This window comes from Haliotis asinina, chromosome 2 (assembly GCF_037392515.1).
Source record: "Haliotis asinina isolate JCU_RB_2024 chromosome 2, JCU_Hal_asi_v2, whole genome shotgun sequence".
Lineage (NCBI taxonomy): Eukaryota > Metazoa > Mollusca > Gastropoda > Lepetellida > Haliotidae > Haliotis > Haliotis asinina.
This window is the reverse complement of record NC_090281.1, coordinates 11991222-12008585: the sequence shown is the minus strand read 5'-3', so window position 1 is coordinate 12008585 and position 17364 is coordinate 11991222. Positions and strand designations below refer to the sequence as shown.

The window sequence follows — 17364 nt, the reverse complement described above, 5'->3', positions numbered from 1 at the left end:
TGTACAAACGGACTTATTATCATCATCATTATTAGAAGTATGATAAACTAAGCAAGTTACCATCACCTTAACCTCCCAACTGCTTAGAGAAATGGATTTTTTGAGCAATGGTTAGTAGGAAGCTTTTCTATCATGGTTTTTCCCTTAGGCTCTGTAGCTGTCAAGGGTTAAAATATTAAAAGTAATAACGTAAATTGTTTCCTAATAATACTGCATGATGTATGGCACTAGCACCATAATTTACATGATTTTCATACCATCTTGTATCTCTCTGGAACCATAATATTGCATGACAAAATTGACAATATTCACAGTTCCTGCAGTGAGCCTGAGTGTTCAAGTGGCTTTTTACAATATAATTGGATCTCATTCATTCACTAATTATATCTCTTCAATCATCTGATGTAACAAATTCCTCGTTAATGAATCATTGTTAAGGCATAAATTAATGCCAATTAACTTGGCTGTGTCTAAACGAGAAGAAGACATAGTTTGTGAAGCTCTTTAGTTTTTTGTCTAGAGTTTGGGGAGCATTAAGAAATTGTTATGATTCCCAGTGATGTTTTATCTGAATATGGTACCGCCCCATGATATCAACAACAATGATATATCACCATCAAAGTAATACTAATGCTTTGATAACAGTAATAACATGATGACATTACCATGAAAACACTGAAATGACTACTACTGCCACATCTACCCCAAGAGCATATCTAAGCTTACACTATACCACCGTACCATGATATCACCACAACCCCCACTATGATATCATCATCAACACTATGATATCACTACTTGTACAATGATTATAACTTCAAAGACCATGACATAACCAACACTGCATCATCACCATCACTATCATATCACCATCAACATTATATTATCACCATCAACACTATGATATATGGAGGAGCTTTCACTTGTTTGATACCAAATCATTCACTCATTTAATAAATATGGTATTACACGGAAGGGAGTATAGTATTCTGTTTATTACTCGCCCACATTAATCAAGCAAAATCGCTGAAAAAACGATCCTAACAGTGTGCAGACATTTGCAGTGAGACAATCTAGGTCACGCATATGAATATATAACTGGTGAAATCATGGGATTTCCATCTGCATATAGTTCGAAAATAAAAACACAATAGAAGGTGTCAGTTGAACTAACAATTGATAATCAAAACTTAACAATTGAAGTCACAATGAAATTGAAATAGACATAGTCTCATTAGGTAACCAATCACAGGGATTCCCTGGAATGTGGCAGAAAGTTTAACTTTAAAGTTTAACTACGTCATGCGCCCGAAGACTTGGATTTGAAGAAGCGTCAGTTTATTCGTTTTGTCCACTGTAGAAATTCAGGTTGATCGCTGAATTATTCACAGAACCTGCAAACACTGAATTCAGCAATTGTGAACTTGAATCTGTGACATTCATTGTTTGTACTCTATTTTGAGATGCCACTGAAGACTGACGGTTTTCTTGCGTGCAAACTGCCATGTGGGAGTTACTAGCATCATCACTTGATCTGCTTAGTATTTTGCAGATAGTTTTGTGTTGATCTTCAGAGATGTGCGAATAGTTATTGATGCTTTGCACATTTTTATGTCCACTGATCTGCATAATCTGTGTTGGAGGCACTTTTTTGTCAGAGAGTGTTTGAACAAGATACTTTCGAGCAGAATGGTTTGTGACCGTTCAGTCGGCTCAAGCTTAGCATTGGATGCCATTCGCTTCATAATAGAAGAGAATTTATTTACTCCTACTGGTTGTCGTTTAAACCAGGGTTTCGAATTGGTCGCCAAATAGAATGGTGCATCAGGTGCACTGAACCCAAGAGGTCTGAGTCCAGCATTCGTCTTGTAGACTAACACCAGTCATCGGTCATCGCCTGTAGCCCAGGCTTCAGGTGTGACAGTACGGACATCACGGGGGTTGACCCCGGTGCGTGTTTTTGTCTGACACTCGGTGAATTCAAGATATTCAACACCATTTACATCAGTTTTTAAGCAGACCCAATTCAACATCTTCTAGGTTCACGTTGTACACGTGAAAAGTTCCCAAAGGTTGTACAATGTTAATTACTCTTCTTCGCAAACAACCGTCAATTCTCACACAGTCATTAACTTTAATTGTATCCATTTTGATTGTCTCGTGAATGTATCATCTGCAATGTATTGTATTATTATTATCATTATTTTTATCGTAGTGATTAGTTGTGTTAATAAAATATAAAGCTACTGATTTGTTTGTTTATTGCTTCAAAAGTACATAATCATAAAAAAAAATATGTCTTATAACAATGTGTTATTTATGGTCTCGAACTGACGGGACTAAAAACATTGACAGAAGCCATTTTGATTTGTCATGTGGTACATCAGGTGACCGAAAGTAGTTCCATTAGAACTGGTTCACCTGTGGTGGTTTTACACTAGTTAGATATTACCGTATAAATATTACACTGAGATATCTTCCACGGGCGAGTAATAATACTATTTACACAAGGATTATATCTTTCATGACCATGATATCACCACAAACACTATGACATCATCATAGCCACTATGATATCACCAACACATCCACATCCTCAATAACTATTTCTCAGGAAAGATTCAACAGCAAATATTTCTGTCAAGAACAAATGTTACCATAATCACAGGAAAGTATGGCAGTGCTGAGGATATGATTCACATGGCGCTAATCCAACTAGGGGCCATCTCAAAGCTGCTGCATTGATATCTGAAGTAAAGTTTATACCTGAGGCCCTTATATCTGTCCCCAATGCAATGTAAGTGTTTTTCTTTATCAACAACAAGGCATATTCAGACGCAGATTTAAGATATCAGTTTTTCACCCAAAGAGTAAAATCTGATATTTAGTTTGACGCCATCCCTCCATCAGATGCCCACATGGTGAAGCAGAGGAGTAAGTGACTCAATAAACCACTTCACAATCACACACTTTGTATTCACATACATTATGTCAGGAACATTCCTGATCACTGAGCAGTCAGTGAAGCCACCTTCTGATGACAAATCCTTCCATTTCAACCTTAGGGAGATCATGTCTGTCGGTCTGTCAGACTATCCTCCCCAGCTGGTACATGGCATCCTAAATGCTAAAAGTGGTGCTCGGGACCTCGATGCCCGGCACAAGTCAGTTTTCATTTTGGGAAATCAAATAGTGGTATCTTACTTGTCCATGGACTACTAGATAATTTCCACTTATGGTTTCAAACTGCAAATAAACTTGGACTTTATATCATATCTGCCCATAACGTAGCTATCACATTTCGCAATAATAGTAATTTAGAGCTATCACTCTTTGAAATTTATCACTCTTCAATAAACAGTCCAGTAAACATTAACATCATGCAATGTGTCATAAAATCGGGGCAAGCAGAATTAGTTACTTTCTTGAAGTCACTTGCCCTGTGGCTTTCTAAGAAAATTTTGCATCCCTGAGATAACTCTCCTTTTTCATTTCTTTGAACACAACATTTAGGGGTCATTTCAGACCCCTTCATCAGGTGACCCAAAAATGTTGTGTTTCAAAGAATTAAAAAGGAAGATTTATCCATAAAGATCTTGGTCATACACACAACTTCCAAATGCCGCTAAAAGACATCATATCATACTCACTCACCATTTTGGTATAATGATGTAAAATCAACAAAATTAGTGTGCATGACCATCTGATGAGGTCTGTGATGACAAACAGGCTCCTACTGACCAGGCATTCCCACCAAAATGTTCCATATATTGCCCACATGTAGTGTTTGAACTCAAGCATCAGGGTGAAGTGGTTCTTGTGATAATATTGTTTGAGTGAGTGAGGTTAGTGTTTCCCATTTTTAACAATATTCCAACAATATTACTGCAATGGACATCAGAAATGGGCTTCACACAATGAACGCATGTAGGGAATCAAAATTGGGTCTTCTGTGTGACTGGCAAAATAATCTTGTTTGAAGCTAAAGATTAACCTATCCTGCAGAAGACCATTGTACTTTATGTCCCATATTTGCTTCAGAATGCTTTCTGTTGCAACTACAGTCATATATCTTTGATTTTCTACTAAAAAATCGTAAGACTACTGCTATCCCATAGAAATCCCTGAAGATGATTTACAGCGTACTTCAGTGCTACTACATCGACTACTTTTATTAGATATCAGCAGAGTTTACTGACGGAACAGGACTTGGATTCAGAGCTGTTGCTGAAGTTGCACACTGAGCCTGACAAATTCAACAGATTGAAAATGTTTCTAGTTTATTACTTATAGGTGTTTTGACTTATCATTTCACTAAGAGAAATCTGAGTGAACTCACCCACCCCGCCATCATTCACAGCATGCACCACAGGGCAATCACCGTTTACTTTTTCACAGGCTTCAGTTATAGCATAAACATGAAAAACACATTACAATCAGCATCCCATCTCCTGACTATATACAGAGTTGTTTCTGCCACACAGTGTTTAATACTTTCATATCAACAGTTGGCAGAAAATAAAAATCACTGCAACAGAACACACAGCCTTCTTGTGTTGGAAAGTTGGTTAAGATTACCAAGAAATAAACCTGTGCTCTGCAGCTCCTGGCAGACCCACACAGTGCAGTGGAGCCTGGAACATTTAGACGAGACTTTTCATCACAATGATGAAATAGGTAAGGCTATTTCTGTATTTCATTATAACCCATCATCTTAACACCCTTTTATTTTCCAGCCAACATTAGAACAGTTCACAGGTGATTATATGACCAATATTGTCATACAGGAAGTGATGTAACAGGCAATACAAAAGACAATATTTATAATGCATGAGATGAGTGAATTAGAGTCATGTGACAGGGATTTCTTAGGAGTTGACTGATGACAAAGTTGACAAAACTAATGCAACAACTTCCATAAAATAGTTAATTACATTACAGAAGTTGCTATCTTTCAGTTGCATCTACCTTGTACGAATCAGACCAAAAGTCCCTATCAACACTATTTCAGTCATACTACAGTTCAGCTTGGGAGGAAAACCCAATGAGACACAGGTTACTACGGTGACGGGGCAAGAAATACTGCAGTGATATCCTTCCTTCTTTTCACAATTACAGTCTCCTTGTCAATTAAACAAACCATTTCGCAATGGTCATGAAAGCTAATTTGGTCTGGTATGACTGAAAATATATATATTTGTTCAATGTTTCTTTTTCTCATAACTTTTATTTAAAATTTTTTTTTCTAAATGAACAATGACGGAAATAGTCCTGTCCTTACTGCCTTGCTGGTTGAAATTAAAGATCACACTTATTCATTCTACTCGATGTCAACTTTTGTGACAACCATGATCTTCATCATGGAAAGATCACACTCAGTGGTTCTACTCAATGTCAGCTTTTGTGACAACCATGATCTTTATCATGGAAAGATCACACTCATTCATTCTAGTCAAGAGATAAACGTTATGTATACATAGATCATTTTCAAATGGATTAGTTTTGTTAATATTGACACTGAAGAGAGAAATAATAGGAATACATAGTCAATTTCATCTATACACATTCAAACTAATAAATTCTACTATCAGTTAATACACCAATACATAATCATTCTATTCAAATGATAGGTATCCGATAATCTGATCAAGAATGTCCACATGTTGAATGCTCTCATCAACAATATAATACCAGACTTGTAGAAATCTACTTCCAGTTTTCCTACTTTGTAACCATTAGACCCAATTATGTTGAGAGCTAACACTAACAAACCAGAACAAATAACACTAGCACAGAATCTGTTAAATGTCACGTGTATCTTCGGTTAGTAATTTAACTGAGTAATTGTCATGTATGCCAACTATCATGACTGTCATGTCTGACAAACGCTGACAATAACCATGCTATTGTCGCAATGCCTGTCATGTATGTCGGCATCCATAATGGGCAATCTGCTATGACTAAACATGAGATACCATGACAATTTCGAACAAGCAATTATCAAATAGCTGGATAATTACCAGATTAACATTTATCACATACAACCCTTCTGAATTCAACATGCGTTTAACTGGCTACGGTAAACGAGATTTAATGGAAACTAAATAATGATATACCGTTTCATACATTAATCACCTTTAAATTTCCTCAAAAGTCAGGTTTCCTTGTCTTGGCTGACATGTTTAACCCATATCATGACTAAATGTTCATTCATGACAGAAAACTATGGATAACAGCTTCTAGTATTTTTAAAAAAAGTCATTATTGGACTTCTTAAAGGCCACTCTAAGGAGTAAATATTGTCTTGACAAATATTCAATGAAGAAACAGGGAAAATTTTAAATCAATAAAGCAATCACAGATTAAATTTTAATACTAATAATTAATAATAAATTATTGATTACACAGTACTAATATGATGTTTTCATTGTATTATACAATATAGCATTTCTGTGTTTATTGTCTGTCGTGTATGGTAAAGGAAGCCTTGGATCACAGGAGTTATGTCCCTTGGTTCCAAACATTACACGGCAATGGATTTCATATCAGTAGTGAGTTCCTGTGTTAAGATTCTTTAAACTGAACAAACAATCTCTTAGGACACTATCAAGATGAGAGTTAACAAAGGCTTGTATCGAGAAGCAAACCCAGTGCTATTAGAAGATTTCCACTTAACAGAAACTAGTGAAGAACAATAGTCAAACTGAGTTCATTCATGGTGTCTCTCTGAGAGCAATATGTCCTTAAAATGAATTTTCAAGAGGACCAAAACTGGGATTTCATTTCCCTAAAATCTGTAATCATCTTATGCTAATTTGAGCTGTAGCGTTACACTTCCTGTCATGAATGAAACCAACCGATCATCCATGTTACTGTCATTGTGAATCTAACATGACTGATGAGTAGGGTATTTTTGTTGTTTTCACCATAAATGGTTTCTTAATAACTGATGTCACTGGCATCGTTTTCACTTTCTTGAAGGTCCAAATAAGTAGAAGACATAAACATACAGTTTGTTTCCCAAACGTTAGAGATATGTTTCTGAGTGTGAAAAAAACCCAGATAATTAGAATCACTGAAGGGAAGAATTTTTAAACAATTATCAAAAGGAAAAGAGTGATATTACCTTACTTAAATTATTGCGATAAAAGAATGTTTTATTAGAACATAACAGTGTAATGATTGTACAAGTATTGGAGTTCACTGTTTTGTAATATCACGCTCAGCAATATTCCAGCTATATGGCAGCAATCTGTAAACAGTCATGTCTAGACTAGATAACCCAGTGATCAACAGCATCGGCACTGATTTATGGAAACATGAAGGGATGATGTTTCGACCAAGTCAGCGAGTCTGACCACCCGATCCCATTAGTGACAAGCAGGGGTTGTTGAAGACCGCTTCTATCCTGGATCCTCACTGGTTGAAACAGCTGGTTGGCTAGGTTACCTGAAACAATAGAGACCTAGGTAGCCCAGTAAATCTACTCACATCAGTGTCTTCAGATCTGTCAGTCTTGGACCCCTCATTCATGCTATTGGTTCTGCTCACGGCCTTCGACTGTTTATTTTTCGGGGACTTATTTTCAGGTATCATCTGTTGTGCCCCTGTCGATGGTCTCCTTTTAATCTTTGTTTTGATGTCATCTCGAAATGATTTTGCCTTCTTCAACATTTTGGAGCCTGAAGATTTTTCTGTAACAAAGGAAATTAGATTGACAAAATCTTCTCTCTTGTCCTGAACTTAATAGATTTTATATCATGCAATTTGCCTAAAAGTGAAGGAACAAATGTTATGGATGATCAACTGTTACTGTTACACCTTGTCCTCCCATATGCTTGAAAACGGTATAAGAATCCATACCAAAACTTCGCCATTGTGAAAATAAAGAAGTTGAGCATCCATAAAATTTGTTCCTTCACCTTTAGCTCAGCAACTTCTAAAATGCCTCTAAAACAGTTTAATTGGCCTGCCACTTATGCATCAGAACCTGGCCACAGGAGACATTCAGTACTAAATGACAGTATTAATTCCAATCACCAGAATTTGTGAAAAGAGTAACATAAAAAAAAATTACCAACAATACTTTTTCTCATTTTGACTCTGAAGTGCACTTTGTCTGGAATCCTTCAATGACAAAGTCTCAACATTACATACCACTGACCAAAGAGAAATCTCCACAATAAATATTTGATTGACAAAATCTTAACATTATGTATCACTAAGCAACAGAGAAATCTCCATAGTAAATAACTGATTGACAAAGTCTTAACATTAGATATCATTGACCAATAGAGAATTCTCCATTGTAAATAATTGATTGACAAAGTCTTAACATTAGATATCATTGACCATTAGAGTAATCTCCAAAATAAATAATTCATTGACAAAGTCTTAAAATTATATATCACTGACCAATAGGGTAATCTCCATAGTAAATAAATGATTGACAAAGTCTTAAAATTATATATCATTGACCAATAGAGAAATCTCCATAGTAAATAATTCATTGACAAAGTCTTAAAATTATATATCAATAAGCAATAAGGAATCTCCACAGTAAGTATGTGACTGACAGTCTTTACCTTATAAATCACTGAGCAATAGGGCCATCTCCATGATAAATATTTGATCGACTGCATACAGCAGACTACTGATGGCTGTAAACTGGATCACTATCATTCTGCATGAAACCACAATATCTATAAGTTGCCAACTTCATTCCATCAGGGCATGACACTGACATTATACCAGTGAAGACATCTCAGTATACTTGGCTTTGTCACTCTATCTGCCTCAGCAAACTCAATACGAGCAGCTGTCATTCCTGAGTTACTCCTGAAGTGTTACATAATGTTATTATTTCGCTGACAAATAAACTCATTACACAATCAAAGGTTCATTTGGGAGTTTTAAAATTAACATAATTGGGATTTAACTGTGTCTGTTTGTGAGTCAAGGGGATTCTGGGTAATTATTTTAGGTGTCTGTTGCATGGATTTTTGGTCCCAGAGTGACAACTGTAAAGCCTAACAACAATGCCCCCATGAATATCTGGCTTTGAGTTTGTCTTCAACAACACATGCTCCTCATCGAAGGTGACTAACGGGAATGGGGGAGTCAGATTCATCGACTCGGTCAATATATGTCATTATGTCCCATTTTGTATTAAGGCTCAAGATGTCAGCCAGTAACTGTTAATTTCTAACAGATCTGTGGCGGTGCGTAGCACTTTTGCTCATCATGCCAAAGACTGGGTTTGAATCCCTACATGGTGTCCCTTATCATGATACTGATGCAATATTGTTAAAAGCTGTGTAAAACTAAACTCACTCTCTCTTACAGACAGACGTCCTCTTTTGCTAACTGGGATCCCAAATGGCACATAGAAAAATGTTAAGTTTGGAAGTAATGTAGACATATGTCCTCTCAAAAGCAGATGAATCATGAGAGTGTGTCTGACAAAATCACTTGATAGTGGGGTCCTCAAGGTATTCTATGGTATTATAGTCTACTGACACCATAAGTGCCTAGAATTAAACATGCTGTGTACAAGACTGAAACAGATTTGACTTGCCACAGCTCATAATAATACCATCACAAACTGAGTGCACACAGAAGCAGAGGTGTGGAAAAATGAAACAGTTGACAACATGTCATCAACATTACCTTCTGACATACTGGAGGATGTTCTTGATTGATTCGTGACAGAAAGTGTTCATGTCTAGGAACTACAACATGTACATGATCTCCATCACGCCTACTTCAGATTAAGTAGGTCAAGTTCAGCCAGGAAATACATTGTAATTCTGGCTAGGATGCACACTGACATTAGGAAAGGGAACTTTCTTTTTCCCTGAACTGGTGAGAAACAGATTTACTTGGAAAATACAATGCTGTGAGGAAAACAGTATTTATGTCAACTGACCCTCTGAGTGACCTAAATGACAATGGTCAAAAGCAACTTAATTGACTGGAGTTGATCTCATGAATGTGTCAGTTGACTGGTTTATCTTATGACTGAGTTGATACTATACTCCTCTGCTATTCTACTATGAGTGAGTCAATTGATCTCAGTTGGGTCAAATATGGTTGTTCTCATGAGTAACTTAATGGACCGCTTTATATCATGAATGGGTTAACTGACATTAATTGATCTTGCAAATGCGTTAACTGGGTTGAACTTGAGTGAGACAATAACATCAAAAAAGATATTAAAAATACTTTAAAGCAGAATTATTGTACTTATCACATTGGCGTTCCATGTGATAAAACATGTATAAGACTACCATGTTGCAATGGTCCACACAAGCGTTGCAATATGCAATAACTGAGGTCTGATATCTCAGAGGAACCCATAAGGTCTGATGAGTTACCTCCCTTGGAACTAACCCCAAGCATGTCGTAGACATCTTAGAGGACATTTCCAGTTTTGTGAATCTACAGGGCTTTTTCACTTTTAATTGACGTTTTAACATAAATATACAAAGAACATTGAAGGGAAATGATCATGAAATCTGTATTTACCAGGTGACATATAGCAGAGGAGTTTGCTGAATCACTCAATAGTAGTACCTTTGGCAGTAATCTCTGGTCAAAATATTACTGCAATGAAGTACCAAGAGTCCAAAACTGTCACAGGTGACATATACTTGTATGAACTGACATACATTTTACAAGTTGTAACTACTGATGTGACAATCTGTTGTTAAATCAACAGGGTCAGGACGAACACAAAAGAATGTCACTGACAACAAACCCCAGTATTTTGGCTTCCCTAAATCAAGTCCCTAATCGAACCTGGTAGGATGGACCATTGGGTAAATAAAAAAGGTGAACTAAAACATATCAAGTGTCTAAATCAAGATTTTGCCTAGTCATTGTGTCAAGTAGCGGAAGGAAATAGCAAGTTGGCAGAAAAAATCTGGACGTGCAGATTCTGAAGCTATCAACACCAAGTACCACATTTATAATACAGGGATATGATGGCCTATAAAATACTATAATTTCATTGGTCAGTGATGCTTCTACCAGTTTCCATACCATACCCCCAGAAGGGTGCCAACTGAAAAAAACATAACCTGTTGCCACAGTGAGCATCAAACTTTCGACCAAGAAGTTGTCTCACTAACAATTGTAAAGCGTCATAATATGATGCATGCTGAGCAAAGAGTTTGAAAACTGTTCTAGAAGCTGCTTTGAGTTCACCTTGTACACTTTTATTTTACTGACTTTGACTACTTTATTTAAACTATTTTAGACATTGAATGGTTTGCATATTCAACATAAACACAATCAACCATTTTTATACACAGTTTTAAGCTAATCAGAATATGTTTTTTACTGCTTCTAGACCTCGAGAGAAGCATAATAGTTATACTATCAACCTGACATCCAATTCACTTCTCCATTTGTTAGGGGAAGCCAAGTTGTTACAACGCCAGCTCATCATGTTGAGTATCTGAGTTCAATTCCCCATGTGGGTACAATGTGTGAAGTCCATTTCTGGTGTCGCCTTCCATGATATTGCTGGGATATTGATAAAAGAGGCACAAAACTTAACTAACTCATCCATTGTCATCTCTTACAGCAAGTCTACAGTACAAGGGAACAGTTCTACATCCTGAAAGCCCACATGGACAAAACTCCATACAACACATAATGTCATCTATCTCAATGCTAAGTTTTTGAGTTTGATGTCACTCTAGGTGAGAGCAAAATCCCAGTCAAAATACTGACTAGTCTGAACACCGTTGCTCTTCAAGAAGATTTAAGCCATTTAATAAGGAATTAATATCTGTAAATTATAATAGGTCAAGGAAGACATGCAAAGAAAAGTGTCACACGATTTGAGTATGATCATGATGACCTGTGTTACCTGGAATGAATCATACCACACACAATTATTCACGTCATGTCACAAAATCAAACCATTACACAAACAGTTGTGACCAATATTTCAGAGATACCTTCCCCATAACGTACCTAAGTGAAAATCCTGATAAATACCTTCAGCAACATATATACATTCCACACTTACTTCAGTCTGAGGTAGAAACAGTCTCGCAAACCTTTCAATGCTTGTTGAATAATCATTGTCAGGGCCCTTCCTTGCAAGCATCTGCCCTTAATGTGGATGGTAAATCAAAACTGACATATTACATAGCAGGTGAGTTAGGTGATGACAAGTTTGTTTACAAATATGACGCAACACACACACCTTGCCGTTTTCCTCTGACTGGATCAGGGTGGATATGAATGAAGTGTCACAGGGACGATGCATTCTGTTGAACAATGCTGCACCCATGTTAATACCTACACTTCATAATACTCTGGCTACTCCATAACTCTATTTTTAACAATCAGCATTTTTTGTATGCTATACTTAACATTCTGCCTTCACCAAGGTGTGTGGAAGTGAGCTGATTCATGATATTACCATTTATTTATAACTAAAACTCTAAATATTGACTTTGAACTATAAAGAATGGAACATTTTTGTTGTATAGAAATATCTCATAGGCAAGGATAGAAAATAGCCCTAGCTGGGAATGAAATGATTGTACATTTCAAATGGAGATATGACATTTTTTTGTGGTTTGTTGCTTAACACTGCACTCAGCAATATTCTAGCAACATGGTGGCAGTACAAATAATTGAATTTGGGCCAGATAATCCAGTGATCAACAGCATGATTGATTGTTTACAGACCATCACCATGTAGTGGAATACTGTTGAGTGCGGCGTAAAACTAAACTCAACCAATTCCAACTTGGATCGTCACAGGTAAGAGACACAAAAAGTATTTTACTGGTCAGTAAAGGGTTATATACACCAAAAGCTAACTTTAACACATTAAACATATCTATGCACCCCTTAAACAAACTCCAAAACCACTGAAGATGCAACAAAAATCTTGAACAAGCATTTCTAAATTTTGAAATCTCAGCAAGCAGCATCATCTACCATTTCATCTCTTTAATTATTATTTAAAATGCTGCTTAGAAAGCCCTTGGAGAGTAGTTTGAGTTGAATGAAATTTGAGGTGTTGAGATGGTCCCTGGATGATACCCAATCTGCCAGGAGATGTGCAACTGCTGCAGCGTATGCAAAACCTGCACAGGACAGTCAGTACGATCTTTGCGGTCAATGCCTTATGAGATTACGCGACAGCTACCCAATATTACTTTGCACCAGCTGGGCTGAAACTTAAACAGCATAACATATGCTGTTTCCCATACAACTGTTTGTCGTCATAACAAAAATCCAAAACCTGGCCCCGAATATTCTTAAAAACTGGAATTTCTAAGCAGAAACCCCAGTTTTTGTTGTGAACTTGAAACTCTACCTTCCCCATCAGATGGCGAAATACATGATGCAAAAATTTACAACCATGAGGTCTGCTTAGCCATCAAAAAGTGTACCTATGTCTTGGCTGAAGTAATGCTGTTTATGCAAATAATTAAAAGAAAAATATCAAAGAGAACCAAGATGAAAGTGTTTCAGAATTCAATCAAAATCAATTTCAAATAAATTCAAGTCCTATCATCTGAAAATTCAAAAGAGATGTCATTAGCCCTGGTCGACATATTTTCACAAATTGAGTCAAATTAAGCAGCAGAAAAAGTATATGACTTGTACTTGATCTGGACAAATCTCTCCAGGTGAGGCTCATTAGCTAGCAGGGATTTGTTCAGACAACATTTGGTATGTTCACACCTCCCAGAGAAAACTGAAAGATGTTGTAACTCTAATATCTTCCATGAGAGTCATACAATTTATCTTTCTAAAGAAATTCATAATGATTGAATCGGTATACTGTTCAAAGTGGCCCAAAACCACTCACTCATTCACACTGAGGAAACTGAGCTGCATGCTTCCTTTGAATTATAAGAACAAAGGCAACAGACACATCCCAAAATATGGTCAGACTTGCCCCAGATGTCTGTGACCTGATTTAAGTCACAGACTGCCGTTCCAATGTTCACGCCTAAATACCTCCAAGGTTGACGTCTGCTGGCAAAACCTGCCTTTCATGCCTGAAAATAGCTTGAATGTGGGGGATGGGTGATATTCAACTCTTGTTGATAGCAGAGGAAGGTCTAAGGTGCCTTCAAAATATCTTCTGCAGATACTTATAGTGGCAAAGTTGGACATGATCCAATTCTTAAATAACAGCCTGACTCTGCTGATGCTGCATATACTGCTCCTGTCGCTGATCTATGGTGGCTCCAACAAGTAAAGGATCGTGCAGTGCTAGGAAAATTATTTAGAATGAGTTGAATTTTGAATCAATAACTTCCCTCAATGATAGCTGCCAGATAAAAACGAGTCAGCTTCAAACATGATTCAGTGACAAGGGTCAGACTGAATCACTGGACTTGCCTCCTGCATCGATCAAGTTTCATTAATGCATTCTCTTAAAAAAATGTAACTTTGATAGAAAGAAGTAGCTCCACCAAAATTGAAAAAGAGCCCCAGAGAGATGGGAGAATCACAAGTTGAATCTCGAGATTACCTTTGCTCAGTGTTATAGCAGTACAGGAAGGGCTTTGTAGAAAGGAAAATAACATTGGGTCCAGGGACTGTGAGGCTGACTACAATGAATTATATGGCTTCTTGGGCAGACAAAATTTTCGGTAGCTCTGGCTTGAAACTGTTACAAAATATGACAGCCTTTAACTGAGTTTGGACTTGACAAAGCATTGGTAGTACAAATTGATCATTGATCACTTGATATTCTAGTGCTATTCAATTTGTTACTTCAAATCCCACAGTTGCACTGACTGAAGTGGTTCCCTACCTTGATACTGATAGAATATCACTAAAAGTGATGTTAAACTATATTTACTCCTACAGGAGTTGCCACAAATCCTTTACAATTTTAAACTCAAGTGTCTTACTTTAAAATGTCATAAAATGTCATCAAAGTAATGTTGAATGTTAAACTTTATCACAAAGCATTTAACGGTTTATCTGGACCAAGTGAGGGAGATTAATATAGATGCCTATTTTTTCCTGACAAATACAGCTGAGACATTGAGCCAATCTGCAGAGTAGAGAAAATGTTATTGCTCCTTTGAAGTGACTTGTAACTAATTTTATGGTTAAAATGGTAACAGGGATCAACCCTTGCATCAAGCTGAAAATAGAAACAATGACAGCTGTTTAAATGAAATGTTATTTAACATATTTGGCCATAATTTAATCCTATGTGCAATAAATAAATTACTCATAAATTAAAATTTACATAGTTTATATTTCTGAGATTGATACAGTTCTGGAAAGTCAAGTAGCATTTGCCTCCAGACTACAAATCATTTCATACATGGCAACTCTATGGTATGTGCAAATCAAAACTAGAATTTTTCAAACTTATCGTTGTTTTAGTATGAGATGTCGTTTGTCAGAAAATCCCACCTTTGATTAAGATAATGCAGATCCTTTGGTTCATAGGAATCATCAAACTGTCCTTTCTATCGGCATATTGCACAGAACAAGGCCAGCTGCACTCTCCGCCATACCAACCAATAGCAATAATACCAATACAAATATTAACAGAGGCCTGTGTAATCAGGATTGTTATCAATGTTAATAATGAGTAAATAATTAAGTAGCAACGTTGATTGTGTCCAGTCTGTGAACTGGCTGAGGATCATCAGTGCCATATTGGAGGCAATCCATCCCAGGGTTACACTCATAACAATGGCAGGTCAATTACTGTATGCGATGATGATGATGATGATGATGATGATGATGATGATGATGACCTACATTCTTCACGTCTCAATTAACAATTGAAGGCCATTGATTTATCAATGGATGGTCTAAAAAGAGTTAGTGAGTGGGTATGGTTTTATGTTGGGGGAATTGAACCTGGGTGTTTGTCGAAATGGGCTTTTGTTTTATCCACTTGGCTACTCCACTGCCCTGGACGTCAACAGACCACAGAAACAGACCACAGACTTCATTTAGTCTCAGGAAATAATAATCTTTAGAAAGAAAAAGCAACCTAAATTTACATACTGAAAAGGAGTCCAAGTGAGATGGAGATTCACCTGTGGAAAGCTTGCTTCTGTTAAAAGCTACAACAAGGATTGGGTAAAAAGGACAATGCTATGGTTGATGGATTGTTTGAAGGACTACTATGGATCTAGCGATGCTATTCAATAAGAATGACATTTATTTGGCAATAGGTTCTAGATTAATTTATATCTTATTGTAATCATCTCCACTTTCCATCTTAGTCATTTGACTGGAAAGTAAAGTGAGTTAGCTAGATACGAAAGTTTCATGAAGTGTTATTTAAATAGTGTCTTTTAAATAGGGGTAGCCTAGTGCTTAGAGCATTGGCTCTTAACACTGAAGGCCTGGGTTTGATTCCCCACTTCCGGTGTGCCACATTGTGGCATTGTTGGAATATTGCAAACAGCAGCATAAAACCTCACTCATAGTCCCAGAAATACTCTGGCAAAAAGGGATGCTAATTTCTGAGAAAGTAGCTTAATGACATTTATTTTAGCTGGATGTAGAGTGAGTGAGAATGGACATACGTTACTTTTAGCAATATTCAAGTAATGGTCGGGGACACCAGAAATAGGCTCCAAACATTGTATCCATATGGAGAATGGAAGTGGGGTGTACAGTGTGATGAGTCAATGCTTTAACCACTAGACTACAACACTGCCCCTGTTGAATGTTGAAGGGAAGACTAAAATATTTCAGTACACATATTGATTTGGTGAAACCCACAAGCTCTTATAAATAAAATATCAAAACTTTTCAGAATAGGGTGCATGCCTTTACATCGTATTCAACTGAATTCAAACTACATAATTTACAATATTATTTCAAGGTATTATCACTTTCATCTGTTTCACAAAAGGAGGATGAATTATAGTCCATCATACATTCATTAAATATTTTATCAATTCTGCTGAGCAAACTAGTCTGCAGATAACATGGCTAAATAATTCAGAATTTCAGATGTCACTTGACATTTTCCAAACACATGGAATAAATCCTTGAAAAGATCATTTAAAATGTGTTAAGGGGAAACTGACTTTAATCATCTACTGAACATGTTTTGTTATGATTCTCAGATCTTGCAGATGACTCCATGTTTTTACTCTCTGGACGTATCAATCCTGGTGATTAAATGAACACTGTAACACTGAAACAGCTCCTGCTTCTTTCAAATGAATGGCCCTGCTAGGTCAGGATGACCTTGCAAGATACTTAAAACCAGGAAGGGTTTTCTGTGTGAGGCTTTACCTAACTGTATATCATTTAGTTGAGCTCATACATCAAGTGTAATAAATTGACATTTTCACTATAGCACAGCTCTATTGTTTTAGACATGTC

The 17364-nt window shown here is 36.7% G+C and overlaps 1 protein-coding gene across 6 annotated transcripts in view; it reads right to left on the bottom strand.

Annotated features, from left to right (window-relative positions):
- The window catches only part of LOC137273248 (rap guanine nucleotide exchange factor 1-like), a 117807-nt gene that overhangs the window by 46295 nt on the left and 54148 nt on the right, over nt 1-17364 (bottom strand). For all 6 annotated transcript variants that reach the window (XM_067805781.1, XM_067805778.1, XM_067805782.1 and 3 more), the window contains exon 2: nt 7492-7694. In XM_067805781.1, coding sequence (XP_067661882.1) covers nt 7492-7694 — 203 coding nt within the window. The remainder of the gene's footprint in view (nt 1-7491; nt 7695-17364) is intronic.